A 13,289-nucleotide genomic window follows, 5' to 3' on the forward strand; every position below is an offset into this window, starting at 1 on the left:
TATATATATATATATATATATATATATATATATATATATATATATATATATAGTATCTTCTATATTTTCATCAGTCCCAATTGTTATACTGAGTGAGTGCAATGAAGAAACCCTACATTGCAGATACATCCTTAAACGAAATATGTCAAAATATATTTACTGAATCTCATACAATGCTCTCCTATACCATCCTAACCAATCCCATCTGTATTTCCAGATTACCAGCATGCTGAGACTAACGAGCACCCTGTCCTTCCTCCGTAAATGTTCGGTAGACCAGTGGAGGATCAACTTCACCATAAGATGTCTGACGTGCGTGACGCTTGGCAGCGGGATCGTTATTTTTCTGTCAACCTTCTTTGATCTCATAGGTGCGTGATCCATCGGAATTATTTATGCCAGTATCCATCAAGGCCAAGAGAGGTAGGGTCTACACAATTGGGTGGGGTGGCCTCCCACCTGGGGTAACTACGTAGGCGATGACGTATCTTAGAGGTACCCATTCATTACCACAGTTCACCTACTGACGCAATAAGGAGGTGGATATAGCTCCTCCTACATGGGGGATTTGGGAGGAAGTGAGCAGACCTTGTCTCTCTTGGCCTTGGTATCCATGGCATTCTTTCCCCCGTTTATATAAAGGGTGCAAGAAGGGTATGGATAGTCTGTATTTTAAGCGTTTTCGTATTTACTAAACTGCAAGGTTCCAGCTTGGTTTTACTGCACTTCACCCCTGGGTAAGTGGATCATCTATATTTATGTGGTGAATATTTACAAAACTTTTAATGTCTAGCATTTTTTCTTTATATTAGCAGTAATATTTTAAGTGTTTTTGTGTTTAACAAACTGAGAGCCTCCAATATATCTTTTCTCCATTCCTGAGAAGGTGAATGATTTATATTTAAGTGTTGTAAATTTACAAACCTCAAATGTCAACCATTGTTTTCTTCATATTAGCAATAATATTATAAGCGTTTCCATATTTAACAAACTAAATGGCCCCAGATTGGCTTTACTCTATAGTTAAGTGTTGTATATTGACAAAACCTCAAATGGCTAGCATGTGTTTTCTTCATGCTAGCGATAATATTTTGAGTGTTTTCATATTTAACAAACTGCAAGGCACCAGCTTGGCTTTACTTCATCCCTGTGTAGGTGTATAATCTATATTTAAGTGGTGAACATTTCTAAAACCTCAAATGTCTACTATGTGTTTTCTTCACGATAACAATAATATTTTATTGGTCGAATGTAGTTCTCCAGTCTCTTCTTTCTTTATGTCTTAAGAAATTGCTAAATACACAGAACAGTCAAAGAATCAAGAATTCTGACCAAGTTTGGTTAAAACTAGGTGAGCCAAGTTCACATAATGAACCAGAAAATAAAAGGATCTTTTAAACTGTCATCACCTATAGTACTAAACGATTTCGGCAAATATGTTTGGATATCAAGATAATAAATTACCGGAAACGAATAGAATAACTTAAGTTTCACTGAGGTATCTCTTGCTATTCCGCACATTATTACCCAAATTATAATTTCATTTTAAATCGATGTCTTTTGGCATAAAAATGAACTATTTTTGAATGCGTATTAATATATATCTACTAAAAATTATGACTAATCAAGCTTTACATACTTGTGCTGTCTGCAATACAACATCAGTAACAAACACTGTTATTATTATTATTATTATTATTATTATTATTATTATTATTATTATTATTATTATTATTATTATTAGGGTATCAAATATTCAACATGTGTTACTATTCGACCTTTATATACTTGTGCTACTAACAATACAACATTAGAAACCGAAAAATTATTATTATTATTATTATTATTATTATTATTATTATTATTATTATTATTATTATTATTATTATTATTATTATTAGGTTGCAAAATAATTACTCAACTCTGAGTCCATGTCAATATAAACATACTGATACCTTATGAGTATTCGAGTTTATTTACTTGTAATGCTAACAATGTAACATCATAAAAATATTATTATTATTATTATTATTATTATTATTATTATTATTATTATTAAATTTTTCCCAACAGCATCGAAGAACCAATTAAAAGTGACAGGCTTCGACGATCTGAACTGCTTCTCTTCAGTGGATCTACGGCGAAACATAGCCAGGGATCTCCGGAACGCTCTTAATGATCTTAAAAGAGCCAAAGGTTTGGTAATGCTATTTGATAAGACTTCATACCTCTGCAGTTAATGGTTGGGATAGGGAAGATAGTTGTATGAATTAAGAACCTAATATGTGTGGGCATATATATATATATATATATATATATATATATATATATATATATATATATATATATATATATATATATATATATATATATATATATATATATATATATATATATATATATATATATATATATATATATATATATATATATATATATATAAGCATGTAGAGTTCTTTTTAGAAAAATCTCAGCACCATAGCTGGATAACCCTTGTCTTGCTGACCCCTCCAATAGATGTGAATACATGTAATTAAAGCAATGATACATATAATATAAATAAATAAACTGCTTGTCTTAACTCGAGGTTAGCTACGGGAAGCATCTTAAATTGCTGATATCTTATAATTCCTGCGTCAGCATTCTATTGGTTATCTGCCCTGTTCAATCAATTTAATTTTGTTTTATTATTATTTCTAAACATTGTTTGAATGAGTGGTTTTGTGTGTGTGTGTGTATGAGAGAGAGAGAGAGAGAGAGAGAGAGAGAGAGAGAGAGAGAGAGAGAGAGAGGAGAGAGAGAGAGAGTCTTCTTATTACAGAAAGCGTTTATCTAGCACCTAAAATCATTTGGTAAGTTTGTTTCGTAAGAATTAATTGAAGTCTTCTGATATTTTTCTGCCCTGTTCAATCAATTAAAAAAATTTTTTCTATTATTTCTAAAGATTGTTTGAATGAGTTTGTGTGTGTGTATGAGAGAGAGAGAGAGAGAGAGAGAGAGAGAGAGAGAGAGAGAGAGAGAGAGAGAGTCTTCTTATTACAGAAAGTGTTTATCCAGCGCATAAAATCATTTGCTAACCTTGTTTCCTAAGAATTAATTGAAGTCTTCTGATATTTTTCTGTTTCTAAGGCACTTGTCACTTCAACAAGTGTACCTTTGCTTGTTTTTTTTTTTTAACATAAGCGAGAACACGCACCCTGAATTGAATCGTGACACCCTTAATGAACGTTCTAATTGCTTTGCATATAGAAGGCGTTTTGAATACTTTCTCTCGGCGCAATGAATAAAAAAAAAACTGGTAAATTACAAACACGCAATGAACTCTGTTGCAAACATACGCCCTTTTGAGACCTATTAAGTTTGTTAAGTTGTAAAGCTCAAGTAAAATCTTTTGTAAAATGCTGCATTTTCAAAATTTTCTTTTTATTTACAAATTATTCTCAGCAAGTGTTTGGTACGAGGTTACTAGCCCCGTGTCCCTCTGTAAAATGATGACGGTCGCTTTATTCGGCTGACTATCAAGTTCATAAGTTAAGTGTACCTTAGTTTAACCAGACCACTGAGCTGATTAACAGCTCTCCTAGGGCTGGCCCGAAGGATTAAATTTATTTTACGTGGCCAAGAACCAATTGGTTACCTAGCAACGGGACCTACAGCTTATTGTGGAATCCGAACCACATTATAACGAGAAATGAATTTTTATCACCAGAAATAAATTCCTCTGATTCTTCATTCGCCGGTCGGAGAATCGAACGCGGGACCAGCAGAGTGCTAGCTGAGAACGATACCCACCCATCCAGTGAGGAACTAATCAAGTTCATAATTCACTTCTTAGGTGAACAGAAGCGCAATGGATGTTATCCGAAGTTGGTACAGCTCTGCCCTATTTAAGAATCAAGCTGCATAAATTATCGGCACAGCCTCACAAATTATGATGCATGCGTAAAATCGTATTCACTTGAACACTCGGGTTCTAAAATTCTGGCTATTAATACCGTACATAGTTTTCATTTGCTATTCCTGGGACAGTAGTCTGTTTCTGTAGTCACTTCGATCTTTTCATTAGTCTCAAAACTTCAGCGGACGTTTATTTTCTTTTCCTTTTATAAGACTGAATCTCGAATTTCTATGACTAACCTTACGTAAAGCCAACTTTTTAAATAGCATTTAATGTGATTGGTGTAAATTAGCTCGAGAATGTCTGGGTTAGGGTAAAACTAGTCTTAAACGAGATCTAAACATCTGCATAAAACAACAGCAAGTTGTACCGATCCGTAAACTGCTAAACATCTCTTGATTTGTGAATTATTCTAAATCAGTTTTTTTTTTTTTTAACTAAAATTACTATACAAGAACTATTGCTTTTTACTACTGTTTTTATGATCACGTTCTCAAAATTACAAAATAACTTTTGTACCAACTCACCGGCCTTTTATTGGTTTGAAATAATGGTGGTGCTCATATATTCTAGTTTTCAGCTGAGATAACCCACTGGACGTTACCACTGAATATTATCACTAAAATCTAGCATTTCATTTCACGGACAGATTACAACCTGCCGCCCATGGCCCACACCTTGTTGCAAATTGAAGGGATTCTTGGGAGGCTCGACCCTCGAATGTTGCCCTTGGCGAACTCTGATCCTGCGACGCAGATGGTAAGATAGAAATCTTTCGCAGAATCTTCAACAAACTTAGAACTTCATAGTTTAGCAAGTAGCTACGCAGCATGGCTAGCTATTTTCCTTGAAAGAATCAAAGTGCCAATTAACTCTGTGCTAATTAAGGCCTGCGCAGCCGCATTTTGAAGAATTCTTAGTTTTCACAGTAATCTCATTGCAATTTACTATAAGTAGTTTGTTGTCAACAAGTATTCATGTGTATAATAAGAGCTTTGTCCTTCTGGAGACTTAATTATAGTTAGCCGAAAATGTATAATTGATGGCATTTCAGGATTATTGTTTAAAAAAATTTTTTCTAAAATAGTAATGATTTCTTTGTCATATTCCAGTATCAATAATCTTGAATTAATACAAAGAACTCGGTGTTTACATTAGAATGTAGAATAGGAGATAAACTACAATAAATATAATAAAAAAAAGACTTGCAAAGATTCGTCAATATTACCTAAACTCATTTTATGAGAAATCGATACATTTTTGCCAGCTCCCTCACCTTTCCCTTTCCCCCTACCCCTACCACTACCCCACCCCTCCCACTCCCCTCCCCTTTTGTGTGATCGTGATTTTTTTTTGGGGGTGCGGGAATGGTCAGTCTGACACTAAATAACATTACAATCTGGCAAAACTGTTTTGAGTTTATACAAAATTGAAACAGCACTGCAGAAAGCTTACGAAAAATAAAACTGGGAAGATTACCATTATTTTTTCATAGTTACCAAAAAGGAATAATACAATAACTGAGTCAGAAACGTATCAACTTCCCTTCCAGACATAAATCACAAGTATGTATTTCCAAGGATCCCGGATCGCTTTGTTTTCACAGCATTATAAATCCTAAGGAAAATATTTACAGAGGGTAACCAAAGGAAAAGATATTTTCTTCCAGATTTTTTTTTTTTTTTTGCTCTGACACACTCCTTTATGTGAGAGATTAAAAAAAAAGAGTACCACGAATAAATAGGGAGACTGAGGACAAGAGGGGGAATATATATATATATATATTTATATATATATATATATATATATATATATATATATATATATATATATATATATATATATATATATATATGACCCACTGCAATAAAGAAAAGTAAACAATGCGAAGTTTCTTCGGCGCAATCGAGTTTTCTGTACAGCTGCTACAACATATAACGAAGGCCACCGAAAATAGAGCTATCTTTTGGTGGGCTCAGTATAATTCTGTATGAGCCGCGGCCCATGAAACTTTAACCACGAGCCGGTGGTGGCTTGTCCTATATCGTTGTCAGAAGCCCGATTATGGCTAACTTTAACCTTAAATAAAATAAAAACTACTTAGGCTAGATGGCTGCAATTTGGTATGTTTGATTATTGGAGGGTGGGTGATCAACATACCAATTAGCAGCCTTGGTAGTTTTTAAGATCTGAGGGCGGACAGAAAAAGTGCAGACAGAAAAAAGTGCGGACGGACAGACAAAGTCGGCACAATAGTTTTCTTGTACAGAAAACTAATGAAAATATTCAAAGGGTCTCTTCATAAAAAATAATGATGAAAATATCAGAAATTTTAAAACTGGTGATGATAAACGGATATTCCCTTTTACTGTACTCTTGAGTGGTGTCTTTTTTATGTTATAAATTGCGTTCATTTGTCAAGATTATGCAAAGGGAATAAAAGCTTTCTAGTTTTTAAATAAATAAAATAAAAGTTTTCATGAAATGCCTTGAGGTCTAGCAAAGAGACTGCAACTTTGATTTATAGATATATGAATAAATAATAAACAATTCTACCTATGTTATTATAATGTTTTATCTGTTTTGGTTTCTTTGCAAAATGCCTCTAAACATTGCCAATATAATAGAGACGTTTAGCTACCTCTAAACTGATGAAACTATAGTTTGTTTAAAACAGTTGCCACATATAACCAATGACATTAACAAACATTTATTATGAATGTGTAACGTAAATATAATTGCAATGCAATGTGGAATACTTCTCCATGTGTTGTATGTGTCATATTTACTTCTGAAGGCTCTATTTTCGTAAACATAACTGGTAATGGAAATTGACACCTGCAAAGCTCTGATTTGAAAGGGGATAATACCGACAGTGCATCTCACGTGGTGCACTGTAGGCATTACTAAAGGGTGTTTGAAGTGTCCCTTTGGCCCCTGGCTGCACCCGCTTTTGAGCCTTTTATTTTACCGCCATTCCTGCTTCCTTTCTTCAATCTTGCTGTCAAACATCTCAGGCTATCACTTTTTAATACATCAGTGGGATTTTTACCCAGTTCCAGCTTTAGACACTTGCATATATTTTGTGGATCTCTTCATCTTACTGTCAAACCACCCCAACAACTCCCTCTTTTCACTGTATTAAGCGGTGAATGGCCTAAAGTGTCCAGTGCTTGGCTTGACACCCTAAATTTCATCAAAACAAATCGAAACAGCTGCAGAGTATCAAAGAAATTATTCCTCTTTCAGAAACAACTTACAGCAGAGAATAGCACAGAGTGGGTGGAAGTGTGCCCAGAGAAGTACAAAGGGCAGGATCCAGATGACCTTTATTACACGACGGCTTTCACAAGCAATTGCCCCAATAAAGTAAGGCTGGTGAGAAGTTATAAAAGGAGAGAACGATAGATTTAATTTGACTGGTTAATTGACTGACCGAATCCTACAAACTGGGAGTGCACAAGCATCTTTATTGTAGGTTAATGATAAAGGGTGGACTGTTTGCAGTTAGGGGTACATTGTATGTTAAGGATAAAGGATAGATTGTTTGCAGGTAAAGGGGTACATTGTATGAAACGAGAAAGGGTGGATTGCTTGCAGTTATGGAGTACATTTTATGTTAAAGATGAAGGATGGATTGTTTTCAATTAATGGGGTACATTATATGTTACTGATAAAGAGTGGATTGATTGTAATTGATGAGGTGCATTTTACATTAATAATAAAGGGTGAATCGTTTGTAATTAGGTTGTACATTGTATGTTAATGATAAAGGGTGGATTGTTTGCAATTAAGAGGTATATTTTATATTAATGACACTGGCCGTTAATGGTAAAGGGTGGAATGTGTGCAATTAAAGTGTACATTGTATGATAATGACAAAAGGTGGACTGTTTGCAACTGAAGGGGTATATTGCGTGATAAGGATAAACTAGAGAAACTATATTACCAGTACTATTGATGCCCTGTATGTTGCTGAAAAATGGGACACAATTGAAGATTATGATACAGTGGAGGATTTATATGGTAACGTAATATAAGAATCCTGTATTTATGATAAGGTGGATGCACTGTATAATATGGAGTGGACACGTCGTATGTTAGTGATAAATTGGGAAACATTGCAAATTAAAGGATATGCACTGGATATCATAAACGAAGGGAGTGAAATGTATGATGGGGAAGACATTGAAAGCTATTAATACAATGCTTGCTAGTATCATATGCTTCACAATAATGACTTTGCAAAAGATCATAGAAGTTTTGATAAGAATTCGTAACATGTGAAGATGTCTACTGTAACTTTACGTGGCATGTATTTGAGTACATGTATAAGCATAATACTCTGAAGGAATAAATTGGTGATTCTTATTAGGCTTGGCACTGCTAAACGTACATAATGTGCCCTAGATTTAGAGATGTGATGTTTTGTCTTTTTGGTAACATGTTTTGGACAAATTCAACTAAATATGTCAACACAAAAATAGGTAATCATTTGTAGAAATTAAATACTGCAGTAGAAGAGAGAACTATAGCTCAGCTCTAATAATCATTTTGACGTCAGTTAACGTGAATCCTTTGCCCTTTGTGACAGTTAAATATGAATAGTGGGTGTGGACATTCACAGTTACTTCAAATACTTCCAAGAAATACCGTTTTAAATTTAATGTAATTGGCATTTTATATCAGCATAAAGATTCAACTCACCAAAATTAGCAATAAAGGAATTTCCATCTTATTCAGGTGCCGACAAAAGAATTCCTGTCAATCATCATAGATGGTACCGATTATAAGAAATCCACTTTGGAAACTTTGCTGTTCAGCATTTCGGAAAGGTAAGTTTTTTTTTTCTTCGAGTCATTTAACAGAATTCGGCCGTAATATAGTTTAGCATTAATCTCTCTCTCTCTCTCTCTCTCTCTCTCTCTCTCTTGGTAAGATCAGTTACCCAGTATTCATTATATCAGCCAAATTTCTTAAATTGCATTTACATACGTATACATACATATACACATATATATATATATATATATATATATATATATATATATATATATATATATATATATATGTGTGTGTGTGTGTATATGTGTGTATTTATAATATATATATATATATATATATATATATATATATATATATATATATATATATATATATATATATATATATATATGTGTGTGTGTGTGTGTGTGTGTGTGTGTGTGTATTTATATATATATATATATATATATATATATATATATATATATATATATATATATATATATATATATATATATATATGTGTGTGTGTGTGTGTGTGTGTGTGTGTGTGTGTGTGAGTGTTTGTGTTTCTCATGATACATATCTTCACAGGTACAAAGACGTTAAGTTATACGTTGCTTTGACACAGAGAAGCAGCACAGAGATAATTCGCAGATACTCAGCCGTCACCGTTGTCCGCGTCACTTCCAGTACGCCACCTGCCGTCCGCTGGATGCGGCTCATCAGGCAGGTATCCACAAAATACGTCCTCGTTGGTTACAACATGGCTGCCTTCTCGTCTGACACCGACCTGGAGAGGCTGGTCCGCGTCTTGCGACTTGTCCCACACGTCTCGTACGTATCGGGAGCAACCCGTAACGAGACCGGGCACTGGACGGTCGAGTGCTACCAGGCGCGCCTGGAGCTCTATGGAATGGCCCTTCGCGAGGGCTACACCAACTCCGCCGAGGATTGCATGTACTGCGACGCCGTCAACGGACCTTTTCTCACTACGACGAAGTCGCTGATTTCTACGCCCCTAGACGAAAGGCTGCCCCTAGACGTTGTCTTCTTCGACTGGTTTTTAAGAGTCCGCTCCGATGATGGTTTGGGCATGGTCTGTCCGGATGTCCTGTTCTTCGTCAGCGGCGACATGAAGAAGTCCTTGCAAGACCATGGCTCCTGGAGGAAATTAGCTCGTAAACTGGGCGTGACAGACGTATATTTACCTTCCCGAAATATTCACCACTTTACATGCGAAGAAGCGGGACTCTCATGCGAAGACCGCACAAAAGACTTGGCTTCTCCGCCCTGCTGCGTCGCTCGTCTGAGCAGGGCGCTGCGGGAGGCCATTGCAGCCTTCGACAGGGCGGCCGTGAGCGTCCATATAGCGCAAAACACCGTCGTGGGTGGCGTGAAGGGAGGATTGCAACCGTGGGAGGCTGACGTCTACCTCACCACCGGAAGTACCTACCTGGAAATCGAAAAGGTTCTCGCTGAACTGCGTCGGTTTGGGTTTCTCATTCATCTTACGGCCAAAGATGGCATTCGGGCGTATCGCCTACGAGCTCACAACCATAACATAATCCTCTCCGTTCGGCCAATCAACATGAGAGGCAGTTTGCCCGACGGAGATAAGGAGACGCCGACCCGCATTCACATCGGGAACGGCTGGGTCCCTGCCCCGCCCAATCCAGGGCTCTACGCCCGAGGACTTCAGGGGCGTGGAAGCCTTCGGCACAGACCGACGAACGGGTCGTGGCCTCGGTGTGGAGACCCGGATCATCATGCTTGTCTCGACCATCTTCCTCTGGATGGTTCTTGGTCTCGTCTTCGGTAACGAAGGTCGAGTCTCTCTCTCTCTCTCTCTCTCTCTCTCTCTCTCTCTCTCTCTCTCTCTCTCTTACATCGTACAAGGTGCGGGCTTATCTTATGGACAATTGGTGACTGGTTGCCTTGAATCTTATATTCGTTCAATCTCAACCAATGGCTATCTTAGATTATAAAGAAATAGAAAATGAATTTGTACTGTGCACTGACATAATCTTTAGACCTTTTCGATTTCAAGATATTCATGACATTTTTAAAAAACCTTCAAAAAAGTTAAAATATAAATCTTTATAAGTCTGAAATAGCAACATAGAAGGTAAGGTCTGCGAAACACATAAATACAATGTTACTTGAAAAGGAAGATTGTGATACCACCCAAGAAATTAGCTACTTAGGTTTATCAATGTAGAATTTAGATGCCCTCGTCCCACACATTCTCTCTCTGTCTCTGTCTCTGTCTGTCTGTCTGTCTGTCTGTCTGTCTGTCTGTCTCTCTCTCTCTCTCTCTCTCTCTCTCTCTCTCTCTCTCTCTGGAAACCTTCCATCAAAGAGACGTAAAGGAACAGGGCACTGATTAAAACTGGATGTAAGTAATGACCATACCTAGTCCGCTGGTATAGTGGTTAATGTCGTGGCATGCCACTCAGATGTCGCGGGTTCGCGTCTCCCCCAGGGCGATGGAAAATCATTGACTCTGTATTATGATCAGTTACTGCTGCAGTGTGGGGTCTGCGGTGGGAAGTTGAAACCAACATTCTTTGGAAGCTAGAATTTCAAGTCAATGGCCCCTGTGTGCTTCCTCCATGTGAATAGGTTTCATCTGCTGAAATAATGATAATAATGATAATAATAGCAAAATAAAATCAAGATAAGAAGCGATTCCTACGAGAGAAGACAAAAAACTTTGCTCACTTCAGACGGAAACACGGACGTGAATCTCCCTCATGAACCAAGCCTTAACTCGTTGTATTGTGGGACCACATTCTGTGCCTACATTGTTTGCATAATGTTGCTGTAGTAGAAAATGAAAATGAGTAGCAGGAAATACATTTTTTTAACACGAGTAATTCTGGTTTTCATTTAGAAAAAATTCCAGTTTTTTTATATGACTAAACTTTGTGAGTCCCTAACAGAAAGCATTCTGTGTCGTGCTTTTTTGTCATTTATGTTTCTATTTAAGAGCATCATAACCCAAGGTAGAGCAAGCATTAGAATACTGATAACTAAGATTATTATATTTAACCACATATATGTTTAATTCATGTGGACCTACATAAGATATTATTATTACTACACTCTCAGTTGGTAGTTCAATCTGTACAAACAAGAATCGTTGAATACAAAACATTTGGATTCAATAACAAAAGTTGGCTCAAAGCAGAAGTTCTCTAAAGTAGCTACATAAAGTCAAGCTTTCTGTGATAATAACTCAGTCTGATCGTGGCTTTATTTTGCTTGCATGCAAGCAGAGACAATAAAAGACATACCCTTATTTATTAACAAATACTATTCTGTAACTTCTTTGTGATATTATGTTAATCTGTTATAGCTGATATTTGCTATTAAATGTAAGAAATAATTATATGATTTTCTCAAGAAATCTTTTTAGATGTTGTGGTTCGTATTTTATAATCGATTGGTGCTGCTGTCATTCATTTGTTAGCATTTATCAAATAACATATTTTGTTATAATGTTTGTACATGTGCTATATGATTGACTTGTGTATAAATTATTAATTTTAGAATTTTTCTGTTCCAGGTTCATATATTTGCTACCTAGTTCTTTCTTTTAATGACGTATTGCAATGTTATTTCTATTCCGTATGAAATTGTCGTAATTACTTCATTCTTTTCATGTGATGAATTATTGCAATTTTTTTTATGTTACAAATCCTGGCACTTAAATAACGTGTATTCCTTATATAATTTACATGGTTGCCTCATTTCTCCACTGTGAAGCTTTTAGCATTTTCTAACATATCGAAATAAATTTTAAATGAGTTTTTTTACTGAAATTTTAATTTAACTATCAAATATGGTTATATATCCCAATTTTAATAATAATATAAGAATTAAGCGCCTCGGGATACACAAAAGATGGGCCTTATACAATATACATTTACTGCAAAAGTCCTTAGGATTCACAAGAAGGCATAATCAAAACATCCTCATTAGCATAAAAATGTATATATATTTTTAATGTTTCTAACTTTGGAAAGTTGTGTCATAAGCAGATACAATGCAGTCACTAATGTTACCAAACAATTTTACCTTAACTATAACTGAGTGGGCGTGTCGTTTGTTACATTTAAAAATATATCTGTTATGTTGTGTGTTTCATTCTCTCTGAAAATATTAGTATATCACTTTCTTTTTTACCGTGATAAATAAATTTTATTTCATATCCGCAAAACACTCTCGTATGTATCAATGACATCAATCAAAATTTTTTATGATTTTTTGGACGTATGTTAACAGAAACTTGAAGTCTTTTGAATAAGTGATAGAAAATTAAATCTACGTAATTTTTTTTGTCATTTTAATTCCATAGAGACTACAGCTGTCTCTTTATTAAAAAGGCATTCATTCATTTCGCCAAAAGTTTATCACAAATTTTTATAACATTTGTTTCAGATGTTTTTGATGTTCTCAAATTGTTCCATTCACTCCTTGAGTGAGCCATTTTATATTGTGAAATATATTTACAAATTATCCACATGGTCGTACTTGTGGTAAGTTTTATAAGCTTATATTACCCTTAGCGGAATTAAGGTGTCTATGTACTGTCATTTTTCATCAATGTTTTTGCAATAAA

The 13,289-nt window shown here is 35.4% G+C and overlaps 1 protein-coding gene across 2 annotated transcripts in view; it reads left to right on the plus strand.

The window, feature by feature from the left end:
• LOC136855574 (uncharacterized) overlaps positions 1-13,289 on the plus strand; it is a 55,985-nt gene extending 42,696 nt beyond the window's left edge. The window contains exons 2-7 of one of the 2 annotated variants that reach the window (XM_067132673.1): positions 218-371; positions 2,074-2,196; positions 4,548-4,657; positions 7,148-7,267; positions 8,642-8,733; positions 9,257-13,289. In XM_067132673.1, coding sequence (XP_066988774.1) covers positions 227-371; positions 2,074-2,196; positions 4,548-4,657; positions 7,148-7,267; positions 8,642-8,733; positions 9,257-10,484 — 1,818 coding nt within the window. In that variant the 5' untranslated portion in view covers positions 218-226 and the 3' untranslated portion in view covers positions 10,485-13,289. Of the gene's footprint in view, positions 1-217; positions 372-2,073; positions 2,202-4,547; positions 4,658-7,147; positions 7,268-8,641; positions 8,734-9,256 lie in introns of those variants that run through there. The other variant, XM_067132677.1, reaches the window with a different exon arrangement.

This window comes from Macrobrachium rosenbergii, chromosome 3, assembly GCF_040412425.1.
Source record: "Macrobrachium rosenbergii isolate ZJJX-2024 chromosome 3, ASM4041242v1, whole genome shotgun sequence".
NCBI lineage: Eukaryota > Metazoa > Arthropoda > Malacostraca > Decapoda > Palaemonidae > Macrobrachium > Macrobrachium rosenbergii.